This window comes from Callorhinus ursinus, unplaced genomic scaffold (assembly GCF_003265705.2).
Source record: "Callorhinus ursinus isolate GAN/ISIS: 27379988/994484 unplaced genomic scaffold, GSC_fseal_2.0 scaffold25, whole genome shotgun sequence".
Taxonomy (NCBI): Eukaryota; Metazoa; Chordata; class Mammalia; order Carnivora; family Otariidae; genus Callorhinus; species Callorhinus ursinus.
Genome location: NW_027397087.1, coordinates 18438198 through 18461610, shown reverse-complemented (window position 1 = coordinate 18461610; position 23413 = coordinate 18438198). Strand labels below are relative to the sequence as shown.

The following is a 23413-nucleotide window of genomic DNA, read 5'->3' as shown; positions in this document are numbered from 1 at the left end:
GGGGAGTCTGCTTCTCCCTCTGACCCTTCCTCCTCTCATGTGCTCTCTGTCCATTCTCACTCTCTCCAATAAATAAACAAAATCTTTAAAAAAAAAAAAATAAGATCTACTGTTTTAGCAAGGGAGAAGCATGGTAAAGTGGAAAGAATATTTGGCTTTTAGAGTAGACAAAGAGGGCGCCTGGGTGGCTCAGATGGTTAAGTGTCTGCCTTTGGCTCAGGTCATGATCCCAGGGTCCTGGAATCGAGTCCCGCATCAGGCTCCCTGCTCCTTGGGAGCCTGCTTCTCCCTCTGCCTCTCTCTCTCTCTCTCTCTCTCTCTCATGAATAAATAAATAAAATCTTTAAAAAAAATAGAATAGACAAAAGATTTGAACCCTACCTCGACACAGAGAAAGTGCTCAATAAATGTTAGCTCTCATTCCTCACGATCTTTGACGAGTCCCACAAAGTCGGGGTGGTGTTTGTCATCTTACTCATCAGCAGCTGCGTCCTATAAGGGCTGCGGCTGGGGCACAGGGCACTTATGCTCTTCACTTCTACCCCTACCAGAATGCACCATGTGTTCACCTGCAGCCCACCTTTGCTCTTTCCTCCCATTTTAGTGTGACCCCTTATCCTACCCTAATGCTCTGGCTTACCTTTCTTCCCATCTGTTCCCCCACTTTGCTGCTCCAGCAGATGGCTGGAGGAAGTCACATTACTTCTTCACCTTCTGAGTGAGGAATCTGTGGTAGGGCTGGGAGTGTGGCTGTCTGTTCTAGAAGTGAGGAGTAGCTTCCACTTTAAACATATGAATTATGGGGACACCTGGGTGGCTCAGTCGGTTAAGCGTCTGCCTTCGGCTCAGGTCATGTTCCCAGGGTCCTGGGACTGAGTCCCACAACAGGCTCCCTGCTGAGTGGAGGGCCTGCTTCTCCCTCTCCCTCTGTTCCTCCCCCTGCTTGTGCTCTCTCTCTCGCTCTCTCTGACAGACAAATAAAATCTTAAAAAAATATGAATTATGAAGGGATGGAGACATGGGTTTGTGTTTTGGGGGAGAGGAAAGAATATTTCATTACTTCTGTACTCCCTACATGTCTGTCTCTTTTTCCTTCTTTCACACCATGATTTCCTATGTAACTCAACCATCTAATGTTGCTTGCATCTTTCTCTATTTCTGGAAATTATAGACCCTTCCAGAAGATTCTGAGAGCCCCTTGCCACTACTTCTTTTAGTCTACCCTCTTAGAGTATAACGTCTGAGGCCAAGAACATTCACATAACAAAGGTTCATTCACAAATTATTATAGGCAGGCCCTGTGTTAAGTGCTGAAGAGACAAGGATAAAGAAGATAGACCCCATGAGGGTAGGGATGTTAGGCACACAAAGTTTTCATTTAGTGTGATGAGAATTCTAGTGAAGATTGTATGAGGTCATGGGGACATTGAGAGCAGAGTGCCGAATGATGAGGAAAGGCTTCTAAGAGGAGGTGGTACTTTAACACAGATATGAAGGATAAATAGGAGTCTGCTGGCAGAAAAAGGGAGGGATTGTGTTCCAGATGTATACATATATTTCCTTGATCTGGAACACAATCTATATACATATGCATATACATATATATATATATACACACACATATATACATATATAATATACATGTGTGTATATATGTATACATATGTATATACGTGCATTATGTGCTTTAGGGTAGTAGTTCCTGATTTTTTTTTTATACCAAAACATGTTATAAGAGTTATATGAATTACTTAGTAACCATATAGAGTATCAATGTTAGTATCAGGATTCAGAGGAGGGGTTGATAATTCAGGATTTTTCTCCTGCTTCAGTTCATATCCTAGGACACTTATTTATCATAACTTTGTTTGAATTGTCACATAAAACATTCGTCTTTGCAAACATTCAGGAACCAAGGCAGATTCTATGTTGCCAAGCTGCTTATGATTTAATAGGGGAGCTAGGAAAGATGAGCACATGTGCTGTATGAAAAGTGAGTCATGTATGTGGGAGTTTGGGGGGAGGGGAGAGAATCAACATGGGTCAGATTTTTGGTATTCAGGGATTGGTCATTTACTCAGTGCTGTCAGTCTTATTCCCAAAGTGACTGAGGCTTCAGAAAAACTGCTCTTGGTGCCCACACCTCGGGATTCCTTGACTGACAAAGCGCCAAGTTATCGAAATTTCTAGAGAGTCATCTGCATTAATCAAAAACCTCTTGAGTGTTGTCGTTGTGAAGGGGTACAAAAAGAAGGATGACTGGTGCCTCCTTACGTGTACAGGGGTGGGCGTAACCCCTCAGAAGGTAAGAGGGCCATGCTAGGCCGAGCCAGCTCTGTTTGCGCCCGTCTCTGGAAGTACCAGTGCCAGCATGTCCCCAAAACCCACCTTTCCAGTGCTCTTCCATTAGACTCTGTCAGTATTACTTCATCATTGCCAGGCAGGCCTTATTCAACTGTCCTGTAGAAAGACAGATGGTTTTTATTTTCCTTGTAAGCTATTATGCAACTTAAATCAGTGCTAGCATTATTTACTCAGATTTTGCCTCTTATCATAACATTTAGCCTGTCTCCATTTTGTCCTTAACTCTCCTTTCTAATCAGGCATTCCTTTGAATTATCATAAATATTCTTTGATGTGTTTACATTTTAATGTTATCTATTTTAAGCCTCTTTATCTTTCCTTCATCTCCTACAGTTTTTTGGCTTTAGTCACAGTACCTCAGATTCCAAATCCTTGCTTTCCCTTCTCCTGCCACTTCCTACAGCAATGTTTACCCTGCCTACCACTTCACAGATCTCTCTTCTCTTAGTCTCCAACTCCTACCCCATCTCAACTGTGCTTTGTGGCCTCAGGAAAAATCCTGAGGTAGGCCTGTGAAGTTTTCCTTTGCCGCCTCTCCCCAGTTCTCCCACGTTTTTTCCATACCTGTCCTACCTCTGTCTTAAATTACATCAACACAGATGTGCTGCTCACCAGCTGTGGGTGAGGGAGTTGGCCAGCCTTAGACGGGATTCCAGGATGGCTTTAAGGCATATACTGTCTGATGTGGGAGGTAGATAGATCCGTAAATAACTAAAATAAGGTCTGAGATATCATAAATGAGATATTCGAGAGACAAAATTAGAGTAGCGTGAGTAGGAGAAAGGAATGAGGAGCACTGCAGAAAAGTCTCACCCTCTACTAGCTAATTATGACCCAGCAGAGTTGCACAACATTGGACCCTCCCTTGTCTTGCTGGGAGCCGTGTCCAGTCTGATCCACTTTGGCCAGGGTTATCTTTTGCTAACTGCTTCTGTTTTCCCAGGAAATCCTGAGCAGACTTAGTGGGTGTGTGTGTCCACCCCTGTTTCTGATGCCCGCCTGTCTCTTGCTGCTGTCTTCCACTTCCAGGCTCCTCATATGATCTCGGGGCCTTGTCCTCCCACTGCAGTCTTCCTGCAGTCTTGCCACTGCATGTGGCTGGACAAGTTCAGTCCTATTTCTCAGGGCTGCTGTGTGTATTCTCACTGGGGGCCTAGGGCAGAAGGACAAAGTAGGGTTGGAGGTGACCGAGGCAATAGGAAGGGGCATTGTCAGGTTGGAATTTCTCTCGGTTTCAGCAACTAAGATAGATAGATATAGATAGATATAGATATAGATATAGATATAGATGATATAGATATACACACACTTCCCAGACTGACCCAGTTCTGGTATAGTTGTTTTTGCAGAGTCACCATTCTCATCGGTTAAGATGGAAAAGAACCATAAAAAGACAATGGTAATAATAGACTGAGTTCCGACCTATTTCTCCTTGGATCCTTTCCCAAGAGATAGAGATAGGATAATGGGGAATTTGGTTATCAGGATGATGTTTGGTGTTCAAATACCTTGCCGTGGTGAGAGTAAGGGCCGTAGCCTCCCTGTACTATCTGTAAGTGTTGTTAACTCCTAGCTCTTGGAAATCTAGCCTTTGGCCAAGTCTGCACCCAAGTGTTTCCAAAACACTTGTGGAAATCTGAGCTGGAACTTGCTATTGACAAATCACAGGAAGGTGCATCTTTCTAGATTTAGTTAAAAATCTCCTATTTAGAGCAGGTCAGTTATGCTTCTACAAACTCACTTAGACCCATTTTGCTTTTTTGTGCTTTCATCAGTCAGGGTAGTAGGTCATTTCATGACTCTGAATCTCGCATATCACATATCTCTTCTGGAACCAGTAAATCCTTCCAGAGAAAGTTGTAGAAATACTGCTTTCTAAAGTGAGCTTCAGAGTGGGAGCAGTTGGTACACAGAAATGTTTATTGAATGAGTAACATTTTAGTAACCTCTAGTAAATTTAGTAACAGCTATTAATCAGTTTATGGACTGTGTAACTGGGAAGAAAGTTGTAAAACAAATTTCAGTAACATATTTACAAATAACATTAGCAGTCATTTCTTATGGAATACGCACTTGGTAACAATCTCAACCTGTACTTACATATTGGTCTATGTACCTACATATTGCTTTTCACAAGATTTCTATGTATGAAAGCCCTTAGGATGATTTAAATGAGTACTGCTGTCATCCCCATTTTACAGATGCCTGAAATAAAGGCTAAGATGCTAGTATGGTAGTGCTGAGATTAGAACTCATAGCCTAGTTTAGTACTCTTTCTTTTGCAAACTGTTCACAGACAAAAAGTTTTCATGAATCTGTAATAATAAGAGAAAAGTAAAGCAGTGGCAAGTTTTTTTTTTTAAACCATACTACTTTTTTTTTTTTTTTTAAAGATTTTATTTATTTATTTGAGAGAGAGAGAGAATGAGAGAGAGAGAGTACGAGAGGGAAGAGGGTCAGAGGGAGAAGCAGACTCCCTGCTGAGCAGGGAGCCCGATGCGGGACTCAATCCCGGGACTCCAGGATCATGACCTGAGCCGAAGGCAGTCGCTTAACCAACTGAGCCACCCAGGCGCCCTAAACCATACTACTTTTATTCAATTGAAGATGCCCTTTATTCTGAGATTCTTTCATTAAATACTAAGTGCCCAGCTATGAACCAGCTATGTACACAGGCACTTGATACAGTGTTGAACAAGGCAGATAGGGAGCTTGTTCTAACGGAGGAGGAGAAATAATAAATAAGTAAACAAGTGATCATTTTAACAGTAAGTAAGTGGGGGTAGTAATAAGAGCTTGAAGAAAATAGAGAAAGGCTGGTGGTGGTGTTATTTTTCTGTGTGATATATTCCTGAAAATGAACATCAAGTTTTAATGTACATAAAGGGAGATTCCTTCCTGAGGAATCCAAGCAATCATAAAATTTCTTCAGGGTGGTGTTTGGAGGACTCATTCATGTTAATATGTATTTTTCTTTTTTTTTCAAAATTGACCTAAAGTCCAAAATTGGCTTAAGTCCAGACAGTGTCTGGTTGAGGCTAAAGATTTGCTGCTTCAGGAACCCCTGATGATTGATTACCAGACATTTCATGATACTGAGGCTATGAGAGCCAAACTTATTGTTGGTCAGATATACCATTTTCACTCATCTTTATGTAATAACAAAGGCAAAACACTAGACAACAATACTTTCTTAAATTTTTTTTTTTAATTAGCAGCAGAACTTTCTTCAAAGAAAATTCCAGATGCACTGTCTATAAAACAGCTGTGGCTTTAAGCCACAAGCTTACTGTTCTCTTTTCCACACCTTAATGGCCTCTGAGGAATAGTTGAGAAGTCACTAAGTCTTTGCAGAACACAGGATGAAAACCACAATCAAAAATTCAAATTGTAAATCCTGTCATAAAAAGATAGCTGTAGGGGTGCCTGGGTGGCTCAGTCATTAAGCGTCTTGCCTTCGGCTCAGGTCATGATTCCAGGGTCCTGGGATCGAGTCCCGCATCGGGCTCCTTGCTCAGTGGGGAGCCTGCTTCTCCTTCTCCCTCTGCCTGTCTCTCTGCCTGCTTGTGCGTGCTGTCTCTCTCTCTGTCAAATAAATAAATAAAATCTTTTAAAAAAAATAGCTGTATTATTGAAACTGTCAGAGCCACCGTATCAAGCTTCACAATCATGTTTTGAGATTTTTTTTAAAGTCCACATTCAGTGAAAAATAGATTTATATTTATATTTTTACCTAAAATTACATTTTCAGGTAGCATTTATTATATAAAGCAAATTCAAACTTTAATTGTAGTTGTTTATTCAGAGCATACTTTTCTCCTCCAATTTTACTGAGATATAATAGACATATAGCACTGTAGAAGTTTAAGGTGTACAACAGAATGATTTGACTTATATGTATTATGAAATTATTACCACAATACAGAGCATACTTTTCATATAATGTGGGCATGGTGGTACTACTGGGACTGAAGTACTTTTCAACTACTAATTTAAAAATTAAATTTCATATTGTCCAAGATTTATTCTTTTGTAAGTTGTTTCATTATAAATAAATGATGTGTTTATATATTATTATAAAGTAATTGGTTTGCTAGTTTAATTTTTTTTTCCTGTTTGTGTTCTAGTTTGCCAGAGTTTGGATACCTGATCCTGAGGAAGTTTGGAAGTCAGCAGAGCTGCTCAAAGATTATAAACCAGGAGATAAAGTCCTCCTGCTTCGCCTTGAGGAAGGAAAGGTAAAAATGTTGCTTTTATTTGTTGTCATTGGCATAAAATGAAGTGAATTCAAAAGTGTGAGTTTGTTGTGACATACTTGACTTCATTTGGAAATTAAATTTTGAATTAATTTAATGTTTTCACTTACTGAATTAAAAAAAATAGCAAACTCAATTTTCTTTCCCAATGTGTTAATGAAAATGGCAGAACTTTAAAAATATGGTATTTTGGTCTGTCAATTTATTGTGATTAGGTTTAGATTCACTTCTAATCCTCCCAAAGATGTGCCTGTTTATTTTGCTTAGGCTAGCATTAATTTCATAGTAACTAAGAAAATATTGCTTAAGGAGCCAGTGTGAGATTTGATATTTGCTGGACCTAATCATTTGAAAAATATTTACTGACAAACTATCATGTATAAAGCAGTTTTTTTGTTTTTAAGATTTTATTTATTTATTTGACAGAGAGAGACACAGCGAGAGAGGGAACACAAGCAGGGGGAGTGGGAGAGGGAGAAGCAGGCTTCCCGTGGAGCAGGGAGCCTGATGTGGGGCCTGATCCCAGGACTCTGGGATCATGACCTGAGCCGAAGGCAGACGCTTAATGACTGAGCCACCCAGGCGCCGCTATGTATAAAGCAGTTTGCCAGCAACCAGAAAAATATAAAACCAATTGCGTCTCTATACTTTCCTGTCTGCATTCACTGCATGGGTAGACACATCTTAGTTCTACCTTTTGACCTCTCCACAATATTTGACAAGGCCTGTCACACTGTTTTCTTAAAAACCTTTGTGACATTAATTTTCCTTTAACAACTTCTAGTCTAGCCAGGGAAACTAGCTACAAATACACGAAAAGTTACATAAAGCATAGGGTCTAAAGAGTAGTTCAACACCACAGGAGCACCTGGGTGGCTCAGTTGGTTGGGCAACTGCCTTCGGCTCAGGTCATAATCCTGGAGTCCTGGGATCGAGTCCCGTATCGGGCTCCCTGCTCAGCAGGGAGTCTACTTCTCCCTCTGACCCTCCCCTGTCTCGTGTTCTCTCTCTCTCTCTCATTATCTCTCTTTCAAATAAATAAATAAAATCTTTAAAAAAAAAAAAGAGTAGTTCAACACCACAATATTAAAGATGTCCAAAGGTTATGATGAACTATTGCCAAATGAGTAATACTACCTTGAGAGTTAGCGTGTAATAAACACTATGTGCCAGGCATAGTTCTAAGTGTTTTACTTGCTATAACCCATTTAATCCTCACAACAATCCTATGAAGTCGGGCTGTTATTACCACTTTATGGGTAAAGAAATTAGGGCTCAGAGGGATTGCTCAAGATTATACAGGTATTAAGGAATGAAGCTGGGATTTTAAGCCAGAAAATTTGTCTTCATGATTTCTGCTCATAATCACTCTGCTATCTTGTAAAGATAGTAATGACTTTAGGATGCCTAAGAGGGAAATTTCATTATGGGCTGCTTTGTCAAGGAAGGCATCAAGAAGGAAGAAGGATTTTGACTGAATTTTAAAGGTACAGAGAGTTTGGATTGACAAGGAGAAAGGGGGTAGACCCTATGAGAATTGGAATGTATTTTGGAGATAGTGAATGTAACAGGCTGAGTGGAGCAGAGATTTAGAAAGATGTGTGTTCTAGTTCCGGGCTCACATATTAAAGTATCTGCTATAAAGCATGTTCAGAAGTGGCAAAAGGTGCTCTCTGACATCAGTGTTAGGTAAGACAAATAGATATATTTATGAATAGTATGGCTTATGATATAATAAGTAAAATCAGGGAGGCATCGTCTGAAGAATGAATAGACGAGGGGAAGTGCATTTCAGGGATCCAGAAAAGCATCTGCAAAGGCAGGGAGGTATGCACAATAATGTGTGTTTGGGGAACTACACAAGTTCCATGTTGTTAGGATGTGAAGTGAGAGTGCAGGACTGGCGAGAGGATGGGGGCTGGGAACCACATGGAAGAGGGCCTGGTGATCATCCTAAAACTCTGGGACTTCAAGTGATATGTGATGGGGAGTGATTGTAGTGTTTCTAAAACAGGAAGGATGCTGGATTTGTGTTTTAGAGAGGACTCATTGGTGGCCGCGTGGAGGATGAATTTCAGGAGAGCAAAACAGAGGCAAGATTAGTTGGGAAGAAGGCAGAAGGCAGGGAAGAATTAGGGGAGGGCCTTGAATGCCAAATTAATTTATTCAACTACTCTGTGTTAGGCACAACATTTGGCACTGTGAGCTATATTTTCTTAGGTTAATTCTCATAACAGCCCCGTAGATTGGTAGGTAATATTATAACTATTTTCCAAATAAGGAAGCCAAGTCTCAGAGACATTAAGTAGTTCTGCCAGAGGTTGCATAGCCAGAAGTGGCTTTTGTGTATTGCAGGGATCAGTGCAAGGACCAGTCAGTTTGGGGAAGGACATTATATCCATAATAAACAGGCAGGTAGAGGTCGAGGGGCAGATGGTAAATTCCTCTCCATCTAGCATAGTTCATTCCAACCTATTTTGAATATTTGACCTCTGTATATCTCTGCAATATTAAGAAAAGTGGCTTTTTACAAAACCAGCTAGTCCTTCTCTACAATTAAATTTCATTTTTTTCCCTTTTTTACTTGTCATATGTTATTTGCCCTTAGTGCATGGTTGAGTGACAATTTGCATGCTTGGCTTTTCCATAAAGCCGTTATTTCCTTGGCTTTAAAGTGAGTAGTGCTTCTTAAACTCTTAATCTCAGAGTCATGAGTTCAAGCCCAGCCTGGAACCTACTTAAAAAAAAATTAAAACCCAAAACTTCTGGTTCAGTAACTGGGTTAAAAAAGTCTAAACTTCCCTCTGAAACCGATGATACATTATATGTTAATTAATTTAATTTACATTAAAAATGGAAAAATAAAAAATAAAATATTAAAAAAGTCTAAACTTCTCAAACTATATTAGCAAAAATTCTTAATACAAGTCGATACATCTAGTGAAAAAGAAGACTTCCATTTCCACCAGTTCTGTGGCTTTCGAAGGTGCCAGGAAAAGAATGCATTTAATAACTGAGAAGCATATCAGGAATAGAAAATAAGCAAAATGTATAAGGCTGTTTTAATTTTATTGCCATGATTTATCCAGATGCTGTATCTTATGCATTTTCAGGATTTGGAATATCGTCTAGATCCAAAGACGAAGGAGCTGCCTCACTTGAGAAACCCTGACATACTTGTGGGTGAAAATGACCTCACAGCCCTCAGCTATCTTCATGAGCCTGCTGTGCTCCACAATCTCAGAGTCCGCTTTATTGACTCCAAACTTATTTATACATATTGTGGTAAGTGTGCCTTGCTGTCTGAGTGGACCATGAACTCTGTCCTCTAATGGACATAGCCACGGAATTATTGTGCCCGGGGAAAGAAGGCTGCAGTTGGATTTTCTCCTAGAGAGACAATCACTAAAGAGTTATCAGAAAAAATTTACCATGTTCATTAGCTAGTTGCATTTTGTGCTGAATAAGCTCTTTTGTGAACTTACATAATTTTGCTCAGAAAGAAAACAAACAAAACCCAACTGGGCCCATCTTTTAGAGTTTCTTCCTCCCAGAGAAGTCATTTGACAAATTCAGTGACAGTTTGCCAGTTACTTTCATCTCGTACAACTCGTACAAGAACTGCTACCTAAAGAGTAGATGTACAAAGATTTATCTTTGGTGCAGGTTCAGGAAGTTTAGTGTTCTCTTGTTCTCAGTGCAGGACTGACGACTCACAGTAACTGTTCTTGCTTGATGTACTGGCCTGGACACATGCTTGTTGCGGTATTAGCTGCCAGTGACCCAGCTCGGGATTCTTTTTCTTTCCCTTAGAAATTAAGCACCATGTGCTTTTGGGTTTTTTCCCCTTTTCCTTCTTTTGTCTCTCTCTCTCTTTTTTTTCTTAACCTTATTTTCTCCCTTGTCCCTGGCTCTTTCCTCTACTGACTTATCTTTCTTTCCCTGATTACTCTCCTCTGAGCTCAGGTCTGGGATTTCATTCATTTTCTTCTAAGTCTGTTTGCTTGGGTGACCAACTCAGCACTCACCATTTCTTCCTTACTCCCCTGCTTTGGACAGAGACAGCTATCTTCTCTTCTTAAAGGAATTTGTACCTCTTGTATCCTTGATACTAACTCTTTTTCTTCCTTGTCTATGAACCACATATTTCTGTTTCTCAATTTTCATTTTCCCACTTATCTTTTTCTTGCACATATGTTACCTTCTTGGTGAAGCCTCCCTTGCCTGCCTTATCTAAATCATAAACCCCTACTCCCCTCCTTAGTTTCCGTCTTTTTTTTTTTTTTAAAGATTTTATTTATTTATTTAACAAAGAGAGACACAGCAAGAGAGGGAACACAAGCAGGGGGAGGGGCAGAGGGAGAAGCAGGCTTCTCACCGAGCAGGGAGCCCGATGCGGGGCTCGATCCCAGGACCCTGGGATCATGACCTGAGCCAAAGGCAGACGCTTAATGACTGAGCCACCCAGGCACCCCAGTTTCCGTCTTCTTTCTCTGTTTAATTTTTCTCCTTTTTCTTTCTAGTATCTAACCTGTGATATTTATTTTTTCTTATCTTGTTAATTGTCTAAATTTCCCACTAGAATATAATGGCTATGAGAATAAAGATTTGTCTTTTTTTGTTTACTGTTATAAACCGAGCACTCAGCAAAGATTGAGGCATACTTGAAGCTGAATTAATATTTGTTGAATGAAGGAGTTCATTAAGTTAATATACACCTACTATAAAATTTAAGGAAATACAAAGAAAAATATAAAAAAGGAAAAGTAATTACATGTAATTCACTACTGAAAAATAACCAGTATTATGTTGACATATCCTATATGTGTGTGTATGTGAGAAAGTATAAATAGATACGAAATTGGAATTAGTCTGTATATAATTTTGTGTCATCTTTTCCTATGGCATTTAATATTCTTTAAAAACATAATTTGTGGTGGTAGTATAATAGTCTGTCATATAGATGTAACAAACTATTTGGTTACTCTTCCTTTATGATATATTTTGTTTGATTCTACTTTTCACTCTTGTGAATAATATTATGACAAACATCTTTATGAAAAAAACCTTTGCTTGAATGTCTGGTTATTTCATTTGGATAAATTTCTAGAAGTGAATTTTTTATTTAAATATTATGAAAATATTTAAAGTTCTTTTAACATTGCCATAGTTTTTATTTTTAATAGCTTAGGCCAGTTTTTAAATGGTGTTTTAGTTAGGTCTAGGTGTAATAGGCTCAGAGACAAAGGCTGTGATATATTTTGATCTTTAACAATTTGTTAGTTCAAGATTAATGGAAATCGAAATTTGTGTTAACTCTGATTCTCACTTCACCAAGTTTGATATGTCCATTAGTATATCATTAATTTCTTCTTTTATTTTTTTTACCCCTCCCCCAGGTATAGTCCTAGTAGCTATAAATCCTTATGAACAGCTGCCTATTTATGGAGAAGATATTATTAATGCATATAGTGGTCAGAATATGGGTGATATGGATCCACATATCTTTGCAGTAGCTGAAGAAGCTTACAAGCAAATGGCCAGGTTGGTGAAAGCTCTATTTATTTTTTCATGACTCTTACTAGTTGTGATCATTTCTTTTTTGCTGAGTCACAGATATTTTAAAACACAGTGAAGAGCAACTGGTAAATTATTATTAAATAAACAGCCTTTACTATTTCAGATGGCCTGCATTATTATTAAAATAACCTCATATTTATAAAAGGACATATAGTTTTTAAAAACTGCCTTTGGAATCTCCTCCCGATCCTGTGACTGTGCAAGGAGAGATGTTATGTTTACAGATGAGAGGATCAAGGGTTGGTGGTTTTAAGTGATGCGCCCACTGTCCTTCAGCTAATGAATGACAGACTAGAAATAAAAGGCCTAAGAGCAAGAAGAATCTGTCTGTATCTTAGAGAATTAAATATCAAGGAAATTGTGAATTTAATGTTACTCTTATGTTCTAGAGACCAGTGATCCTGAACAGCATCAGTAAAATGTCTTTGATATTAACCATGGAAGCCTAACATTTTAAGAGTAGAAAACCAGAGAAAAAAAGCTACTTTCAAGACTAGATTACACTCTTAATAATGTAGTATAATGTAAATCAAAACTATGGATGTATAGAATAGTATACATTTAACTCATTTCTCCAGTCTTCAGGTAAGAACCAGCATATTATAAATACGATGTGGGAATCCCTCAAACAATTTATGAAGTGGAAAGAAAATACTGCAGAGGTTTTATTTTCTCCTTTCCAACCAGGGAGAGTGTTTGTACATAATTGGGCCAGCATGTGACAGAAATTTAGAATTATTTTATTGACAGAATTCATAGAAGTCATTATGCCCTTTTATTAATAAAATATTACTTCTAATGATCATTAACAATTATTAAGTACTCTCTCTGTGCAAGGCACTGTTTAATTGCCTTCCATTTTGTTAAGTAATTTTATCCTCACAGCAACCTTCTGAGGTTGGTATTATTATTATTATTTTTTTTTATTTGTTTGTTTGTTTTAAAGATTTTATTTTTAAGTAATCTCTACATCCAATTTGGGGCTCCAACTCACAACCCTGAGATCAAGAGTAGCACTCTCCACCAACTGAGCCAGTCAGGCAGAGGTTGGTATTATTATTAATCTTCATTTTACAAATGAGACAACTTAAGCACTGAGAAGTTATTTAACTTTCCTAAGGCCACATAACTAGGAAGATTAGCTTTCAAATTTCATTAGTCTAACACTATGAAATATTATATTAAATATAAAATGACTAAATATAGTTATGTACTGCATTACATGCTGTATTATAGCAGATTCTGTTATAAAATGGGAATGAGTGTCAAAAGTGTAAGAAAGGTTACTTTTTTTAAGGATTTATTTATTTGAGAGAGAGAGTGCACACGTGAGTGACGGGGAGGGGCAGAGGGAGAGAATCTTGAAGCAGAACCTCCGCTGAGCGTGGAGCTCCATAGGGAGGGGAATTGGGGGGGGGGGGTGCTGAGTCCCACAACCCATGAGATCATGACCTGAGCCAAACCTAGAGTTGGCCGCTCAACTGACTGAGCCACCCTGATGCCCCAGAAATATTACTTTTTTAAGCTTTTAAATTCCATCTATCAGTATAATTTTTTCCCTAAAATGAGAAAAGCCCAATATTTGACTTGTATAGTACTGGAGCATTCGATACAATGTTAGCACCACACAAGTACAGCCAGAGAACTACCAGGCAGAGAGGGAATTGTGTGGCGTGTCAGGACCTAAAAACTGTCTCTGAAAAATGTTATACTGCTCCTAGAGAATGATATGACTTCTTTGAAAATACTAATCTTAAATATGAAAGTTTGGTTCTTAGCATTTTTTGTGACAGGAAATCCAAGAAGAGTGTTAGATTTATATCACTGTTTCTGGCTTTTCAGCCCTGGATTTACTCTGGTTTCCTAACATCCCCCTGCCCCCCATTATTCCCCTGTGACTCAGTCAATGTGATTACTGCAGGGTCGCTTGTTTCTTTTCCCTCCTCTCAGTTTTGTTTTTTAGGCAGTTTTAAAATACACTTCAATCAGTTATGGTAAGTTCACCATTTATATGAGTAAATCTGTACACATAAAATGTGCTGCAATAGCTAAATAGACCATGTCTCTTAGGCATAAGGTTGGAGATAGATATTGCAGGATCCTTTCTTATCATCTTTTCCTTGCCGAGTGGAGATGTGCCGTATTTACCAGATGTGAAACCTAGAGTTTCACATTGCTGGTACTCCTAGAGGCCCCTTACATCTTCAGGGAATATATAGTCACTTGTTCAGTAGACCTTTACTGCACACCATCCACACACTGTCCTGGGCATGGGGGACACTAACAGCAAACAAGTGTGACAAAATAGACAAAAATTCTTACCCTCATGAAGTGAGGCATGATAAACAGAAGTAAATAAGATACACAGTTTGTCACATATTAATAAGTGCTATCCTGGAAAATAAAGTTAGAAAAGTAAATAAGGAATGCTAGGTGGGCCAGAGGGCATATGTACTAGGCTAAGGGAAAGCCTCATTGTAAAGCTGCCTCCCCCCACCCTTTTTTCCAAACTTCAAAAAAAAAAAAAAATCTTAAACTTACAAAAAGGTTGGAAAAGTAGTACACAGAGGTACCATACACCCTACATCCAGTTTCCCCAAATGTTAACATGTTACATAGCCATAGTAAATAATTGAAACCAGGAAATTCACATTGATACAATACTAGTAAGTAATCTAAAAATCTTGTTCACATTCATCATTTCCCCTCTGATGTCCTTTTTCTGGTCTAGGATCCAATCTAGAATCATACATTGCGTTTAGTTCTGTCTCCTTAGGCTCCTTCAATCTAGGACCATCCATTAATCCTCTTTTCATGGCTTTGACACTTTGGAAGAATATTAGCCAGCTATCTTGTAGGCCTTGAGGGCACAGCAGTAGAAAAATTAGGCAAAACAGACTGCAAAAATCCTTCCCCTCCTGAAAGTTTAAGGTTTTCTCCTAATTAGATTGAGGCTAGCAGTGCACTTGGGGCAGGAACCTCACAGAAGTATCGTGCCCTTCATCATATAGAGGAAACACAAGATTCCAGTTACTGGTGATGTTAAGTTTGATCACTTGGTTATGGCGGTATCTACCAGATTTCTCTACTATAATTACTATTTTAAACTTTGAAATTAGTCAGTATATTATGGGAAAATACTTTGAGATTGTGCAAATATCCTGTTTCTCATCATACTTTCACTTTACTAATTTTAACATCCATTGATGATTCTTGCCTGCAACAGTTTATTATGTAGTGTTTGTCAAATGGTCATTTGCTATTTCCATCATTCCTTCTCCAGGTATGAATAGAAATTCTACTCTTAAGGAGGAGCTATTCCTTTCCCCCCATTTATTTAGTGTTTACTTAGTTTTTATTTGTATCAATATGGACTCATGGGTATTTATTTTATTCTGTGGATTATTCTCCATTACTATCATTATTTATTTTTTTCAAACTCTCTCAGAGTTGGCCCTTGGGAGCCCTTTCAAGTGTCCTTTCAACAGTCCTCCATTGTTTTTTGATCATTTCCTTACTTTCTAGCACCATCTGGCTTATTTTCTAATTTCCTTGCCCATTCTGGAATTAGCCATTTCTTCAAGGAGCCCTGGTTCCTTTTTGGGGGGAATGTATACTTAGAAACCAAGATCTGTCTGCTAGGCGTGCTCACTACGACTGGGGCGTCATCTCTAAGCCCAGTACACAGGGCTAGGAAATACATGTTTCCCCATAGCCTCACCAACAGAATGTGTTGTCATACTTTCAAAATTTCACCACACTGACAGGTGAGAAATGGTATCCCGGTTTTGTTTTGATTTGCCTTTCTCTAAATATGAGACAGTTGCATACACACAAATGTCTTTCCATACACACACACAGACACACACACACACACACACACATCTATGTCTATTTTAATGTGTATCTCTATATATTTTAAAAAAACATGAGTTCATATCTATACATCCAATTCCAATTCAACACCACAGATTTAATTTTTGTTTTCTCTTTTTCCTTCTTTTACTTCTTTCTTTGGTCTTGAGAAACTTGGCTCTTATTATCCACAATATATTTACTTCTTTGCTGAATCCTAGAATACTCAAAAAGTAGTTTAAGAAATATTAACCCGCAACCCTGTGAAAAGCAGATTTACCACTCAAGTACAATATTTGTGTCCAATTCATTTTCTCTATAGCCTCATAGAATATAGTTAAAGTTCTGATTTCCAAAGTTACTTAGGTTAGTTCTTGTCTTACCCACTTTATTAGTTTATTCAACCACTTTCCCATATATGGTCCTTCAGATTGTTTTCATCATTCTGCAGTTATAAACAATGCTGTAATGAATAACTTTGTATATATGTATTTCTGTATTTTAAGAAATGTAGCTTCAGATAAGTTGCTAAAAGTGGCATTGCTAGGTCAAAAGGTAGGTGTAAATGTAGTTTTGTAGGTATTGCAATATTCCTTCTAGAAGAGTTGTACTGGTTTGTATTTCTGCCAAAAATGTTCAAGAGTCCTTGCTTCCCCATAGCCTCATCAACAAAAAAATGTGTAGTCTTTCTTTTTAGTTTTTCACTATCCAATGATATCTCAATGTTGTTTTCATTTGTATTTCTTTAAATATGAGTGAGTTTGAACATCTTTTCATGTCTTTTAGAGCCATTTTATTAATGCGTTAGTTTCTTTGTTTATGTGGTAAACTGTCCGCTCATGTCTGTTTCAATTTTTCTATTGTGTTTTCAGTCCTTTGAACCTCAATTTTAAGAGTTTTTTTAATTTATATTTTTTAAGTTTCTTTCTTTTTTTTTTTTTTTAAAGATTTTATTTATTTCACAGAGAGAGACACAGCGAGAGAGGGAACACAAGCAGGGGGAGGGGGAGAGGGAGAAGCAGGCTTCCTGCCGAGCAGGGAGCCCGATGCGGGGCTCGATCCCAGGACCCTGGGATCATGACCTAAGCTGAAGGCAGACGCTTGACGACTGAGCCACCCAGGCGCCCCTTAAGAGTTTTAAAAAAATATGTTAAGGATATTGGCCCTTTGCCTGTGGTATATAAGCAAATATCCCTCCTTCCCATTTGTAAGTTTTGTTTTGATTTTGTTTATAGTGTTTTTTTCCCTGCAAAATCATCAGTCTTTTTTTTAATTGCTCTGAATTTTGAGTCATTGTTAAAAACCTTTCCGTATACCAGGATAAAAGAGAAATTCATCCATGTTTTCTTCTAGTCTTTGTATTGTTTTATAATATACTTTTAGATACCTGATTCCATTGAAGTTTATTCTTTTGTATGATATGAGATATGGATCTAAATTTATCTTTTTTCCAAATGGCTACCTCATTATCCCAGCATCACTTATTAAGAAACCCATTTTGCCCCAGTTCTTTCAGATGCCATTTAGCATATCCTAGGTTTTCTCATTTTTTTTTTTAAGATATTATTTATTTGACAGAGAGAGACACAGCAAGAGAGGGAACACAAGCAGGGGGACTGGGAGAGGGAGAAGCAGGCTTCCTGTGGAGCAGGGAGACTGATGCGGGGCTCGATCCCAGGACCCTGGGACCATGACCTGAGCTGAAGGCAACTGCGTAACGACTGAGCCACCCAGGCACCCCGTTTTCTCATGTTTTTGGATTAACTTCTTGTCTCTGTTCTTTTCACCTCCCTTTGTCTATTCATGTCCTAGTACCACATTATTTTAAATATAGTGGCTTTATAGTATTTTTTTTTAAAGTAGGCTCCATGCCCAGTGTGGAGCCCAATGTGCGGCTTGAACTCATGACCCTGAGATTAAGACCTGAGCTGAGACAAAGAATCAGACACTTAATCTACTGAGCCACCCAGGCACCCCTTTATAATATTTTTAAATGTTTGGTATCATTAAACCCTCTCATAGTTTGTCCTTTTCATTATTTTCTTGGCTTTCCTTAGATATTTGTTTTTCCATACAGACTTTGGCATAAAAACTCCATAAAAAATAAAGCTGTCTTTTGAGTAATTACATGAAGGTAGGATAAAGCAAGTCATTCACATCTGGGGAAGAATATTCCAGGCAGAGAGATCATCACCTGCAAGGACCATACAAGGCCATGTAGGGTATCGTAGCAAATTTGACTTCTTCTCTGGGTGTGAGTTTTGAGCAGAGGAATGGCCTGATCTTGCAGCTGTGATAAAAATCGACCATAGATTGCTGCCAAAAATGCATATCCTGAATCTAATCAGGAGGAAACATCATCAAAACTGAAAATGAGGGGCATTCTACAAATATATATACTCTTCCAAATTATGACAATCAAAAAAGTCAAAGGTTGAGTATTTGTTTATGATTAAAGGAGATGAACGATATATGCCAGTTAAGTCAATGCATATTCTTTTTTTTCTTTTTTTTAAGATTTTATTTATTTATTTGAGAGAGAGAGAGAATGAGAGATAGAAAGCACGAGAGGGAGGAGGGTCAGAGGGAGAAGCAGACTCCCCACCGAGCGGGAAGCCCGATGCGGGACTCGATCCCGGGACTCCAGGATCATGACCTGAGCCGAAGGCGGTCGCTTAACCAACTGAGCCACCCAGGCGCCCAGTCAATGCATATTCTGAATTGAGTCCTTGATGACGGGGAGGGAAGGTAACTATGTAGGGAACATTGCTGGATGGTTGATAAAATTGGAATATAAACTGTGGACTAAATAATACTAATATATCAATGTTACATTTCATGATTTTGATTATTGTAGATATGTAAAAGCATGTCACTGTTCTGAGGAAATATAGTACTCTAAATTATATAGGAGGCATCATGTCTGTAACCCACTCTTAAATATTTCAGAAAATATTAAAATAAGAGAAACAGAGAAGTTAGTAAAATAAACAGGCAAAACCTATAAACAATTGGTGAATCTGAGTAAAGCATATATGGGAGTTCATTTTACTAGTTTTGCAATTTTCCATAAGTTTTGAAATAATATCAAAACTAGTTAGAAAACAAAAACAAAGCTTCTTTGCTGCATCTCCTTCGAGAATGAAGACCATTCTCAGCAATCAAGACTGTTGACGTTCCAGAAAATGTCGACATCGCTCTGAAGAGACACACAGTTATTGTGAAGGCACCCAGAGGAACCCTGCGAAGGGACTTAAGTCACATCAATGTAGAACTCGGTCTTTTTGGAAAGAAAAAGAAGAGGCTCCGAGTCGACAAATTGTGGGGAAATAGAAAAGAGCTGGCAACTGTTCGCACTATCTGTAGTCATGTGCAGGACATGATCAAGGGCGTTACACTGGGCTTCGTTACAAGATGAGGTCTGTGTATGCTCACTTCCCCATCAACGTTGTTATTCAAGAGAATGGTTCTCTTGTTGAAATCTGAAATTTCTTGGGTGAGAAATACATCTGCAGGGTTTGGATGCGGCCAGGTGTTGCTTGTTCTATATCTCAAGCCCAAAAAGATGAGTTAATTCTTGAAGGAAATGACATTGAACTTGTATCGAACTCAGCTGCTTTGATTCAGCAAGCCACAACTGTTAAAAAACAAATATATCAGAAAATTTTTGGATGGTATCTATGTTTCTGAAAAAGGAACAGTTCAGCAGGCTGATAAATAAGATCTGAGTTGTCCATCTACAGAAACAGCAAGATGCCGGATGATTTTTCAGACTTATTTGTGATATTTTAAAGATTTTAAAAAGCTATACTGATTTGGAAAAAAAAACAAAAAACAAAAGCAAAAATTAAAAGAACAGTTGTTAGTGAGACAAGGGTAGAATCCAGAAGACAAGTTAGGAGGTTTTTGTATTGATCTAAGCAAGAAATAATGATAATCTAGTTAAATAAGATATTAACGGAGAAGGTAAAAAAAGAAGGTAAATGGATGGATTCTGGATGTATTTTAAGAAAGAATGGACAAAACCTTGCTTATGTGAGGGTATGAGAGAAAAAGAGGAGTCAGGGATGGTGGCAAGGTGTTTGGTCCAAGCACCTGAAAGGTGGGGGTTGCCATTTAGTGAGGTGAAGGACATTGAAAGAAGAGCAGGTTGTATTTGTGGGGTGGGAGAGTGGCAGGAGGAAGGGTTGGAGTTTCATTTTAGATATCTGTCCTCCAAGCAAAGCTGACAGAAGTGATCCTTCCCCAGGAGGCATATGTCCAATGACAGTAGCCATAACCAGGATCCTTGACTCAGGACTCCTTCCTAAGCATGCCCCTTACAGAGAACAGTGCCCTCATGGAACACCTTCATAATCAGGCCTCTTACTTTTAATAGTGCTGTTGACTTACACAAGAGAAAATGTCAGTGCGCTGCTGTGTCTGTTTTTCTTCTCATGCTCCTGTGTCCCATTTATGCCAGTTTTTTCTCAGGCTGAACTGACTGCTCTTTGACAACTAAATGACAGCATCGTTTTCCTTAAAACAAGCTTTTTTTCTTTTGTTTCCTTAAAACCAGGTAATATTGATTACTTTAATTTGGTATATTTTTTCCCCATTGTGACCAGTAAATAAATTTTTTTGACTAAGTTTCATTTATGGGTTTTCTTGAAATAAATTAGATACTTATATGTATAACCTTGGTATAATAAAAAAGATATCTGTACTAACCACAGCTGCATCAGTAAATAACTATATGTTTAAATCTACTCGTCTGCCTTGGTCTCAGTTTTATTACCTATAAAACGGAACAGTTTCACTGGATGGTTTACCTTGACACTTGTGGTGTTCTGTGGTATGCATCTGTTACCTTTCTGTTTCATGAAGACTAATTAATAAGCATGTTGCTCTTCCTAGTGGAGAGCAGACTATGGTAAGGAGCTGTGTAGCAAAGCAGAATGAACATGGTATAGACTTCTTGGAAACCAGGAGATGTGGTATGTGACGTCATTCATAGAGCTCTGCTCTAACCTTGGATAAGCCATCTAACCTCTCTGTATTACTATTTTCCCTAACAAGGAAATAATACCTGTCATGCTTACTTCAAAGGTAAAAATTATACTAGATAGATAAACATAAAAGCACTCTGAATAGCATAACATAGAGACTTACTTGTGCACGTTTTATTCAGTCTAGAATATCCTTCTCTGTGCTCCTTTATCTGCCTGAGTTTTATTTATTTTCCATGATCCCACCCAGGTTTTTCTTTGAGACTACCTCAGTGCCTGGTATATGATTGCTCTTCAGGATTCTTTAAATACGAATTTGACACTTAGTGGGTACTAGCTGCCCCATAAGGTTGTAGGAGGAATAAAATACAGTAAATATAAGTCTATTAAAGTTATAAACATATGTAACTGGGTATTTCTGTTATGGCATCTTTATATTAATGAACAGAGAAGTCAGTTTGACCTGAGAGAATCTTATAGTCATGTGAATGGTTCCTCAGTAGGAACTGAATGACCTTAGCATGTATCTCTAGGGAACACTTCTTTTCATTTCCTGAATAGTCTCTCTGCCTCTCTAAAGCACAGCTTTCACCAGTCTGCCTGCACATCTTTTAATGGGAAATAATTCAACTTCAAAAATAATACTAAATATTGTCATTGTGAACTCATTGTCTAATGTCAGCTTTAGAATTTAAATCTTTTCTTCTTGAATGGATGGAGCTAGAGAGTCTAATGCTAAGCGAAATAAACCAGAGAAAGACAATTGCCATATGCTTTCACTCATATGTGGAATTTAAGAAACAAAACAAACAGGTAAAGGGAAAAAAATAAGAGAGAGACAGACAAAGCAAGAAACAGACTCTTTAACTATAGAGAACAAACGGATGGTTACCAGAGGGAAGTGGGTGGGGGGGTTTGGGTGAAATAGGTGCTAGGGTTGAAGGAGGGCACTTGTGATGAGCACCAGGTGATGTATGGAATTGTTGAATCACTATATTGTACAGCTGAAACTAATATAACACTGTGTTAACTAACTGAAAATAAAAGCTAAAAAAAAATCTTGAGCTTGATCAAAAGCAGAAATCATGAAAACACAGAGCATAGCAGCTGATTTTGATGAGTGATAATGGTGTAGAAAAACTTAACACGTCTTAACAAGAGAGATAGGGATTAGAGTCTCAAGTGGAGCCACATCTTTAAGTCATCACAGTAAAAACAAGGCTCTGGAAGAAAGCCTTATAACACATGAACTTAATATTTTCTCTTTTGAACAAGGGAGAAACAATTAGGTTGATTGCCTGCAAAAGAGTAAAACTCTAGATTTTATTTCATGTAAACATGTTCACTTATAAGCTAAAAATTAGATGTAGGTGCTTGTACACTTAACCAAGGTAAATGGCAACACCCAGTGGTTATCAGAGAGTCAATATCAACATGGGTGGAAAGATTAAATTGTGTTCCACATGAAGTCAGGTCCGAAGTTGGCATTAGTTTAGTCATGAATGATCAGGATGTGAATGAAAAGTATGCTCATTAAATTTGCAGAGAATAAGTTGATGGTCTTAGAAGATATGAATAGTATTCAGTATGACCATGATGAACTAGAGAGATTACATTTTTTATTTTTTATTTTTTAAGATTTTATTTATTTATTTGACAGAGAGAAAGCGAGAGAGAGCATGAGCAGGGGGAGCGGCAGAGGGAGAAGCAGGGAGCCCGATGAAGGGCTCGATCCCAGGACCCTGGGATCATAACCTGAGCTAAAGGCAGGCGCTTCACTGACTGAGCCACCCGGGTGTCCCGAGATTACATTTTTTAAAGGGTACAGTTCAGAAGGAAAATCTATAAAAGAATATACCTGATGCAAAATGAAAACTGAGTAGATAGAAGAAAGGGCTGGACAGACCAAATAGATACAGATAGACTGAATAGATAGAAGTACTGAGGACCAAAGAAGGAAAATGGACTAAAGTGTAACTCCTGTCTTTCATCAACCCAGAGTGGATATTCTGTTCTTGAAACCTTTTCCTGAGGTTTCAGGCACCTCTACATAGTTTCATTCCCATTGCATTCTTCCCATACATCCTAGTTTTCACCTAATCATCATGTAAAAGTCAGTGAAATAATCACCTTTTCAAGAAAGCATTTCCTGACATCCCCTCCTCACGTCTCCCACCAATTCCATCCTGGGTAGTATCCTGGGTAGACCTCCTTTTTAAAATGGAGTGAAGCAATTACTTCACTCCATTTTAACTGTACTTGGAATCTCTCTCAATAGGCTAAGACCCCAGAGTCTTTTATCTTCATAAAATGATTGGCACATTGTGACTGCTCATTACATGTTTGTTGAATAAATGAACGAAGCAGTAT

At 38.3% G+C, this 23413-nt stretch overlaps 1 protein-coding gene and 1 pseudogene across 5 annotated transcripts in view; both read left to right on the top strand.

Moving 5' to 3' along the window:
* Nucleotides 1-23413, top strand: part of MYO5A (myosin VA) — a 197152-nt gene that overhangs the window by 59180 nt on the left and 114559 nt on the right. For all 5 annotated transcript variants that reach the window (XM_073877020.1, XM_073877019.1, XM_025883595.2 and 2 more), the window contains exons 2-4: nt 6492-6602; nt 9734-9905; nt 12020-12164. In XM_073877020.1, coding sequence (XP_073733121.1) covers nt 6492-6602; nt 9734-9905; nt 12020-12164 — 428 coding nt within the window. The remainder of the gene's footprint in view (nt 1-6491; nt 6603-9733; nt 9906-12019; nt 12165-23413) is intronic.
* LOC141370053 (large ribosomal subunit protein uL6-like) lies at nt 19197-19776 on the top strand (annotated as a pseudogene).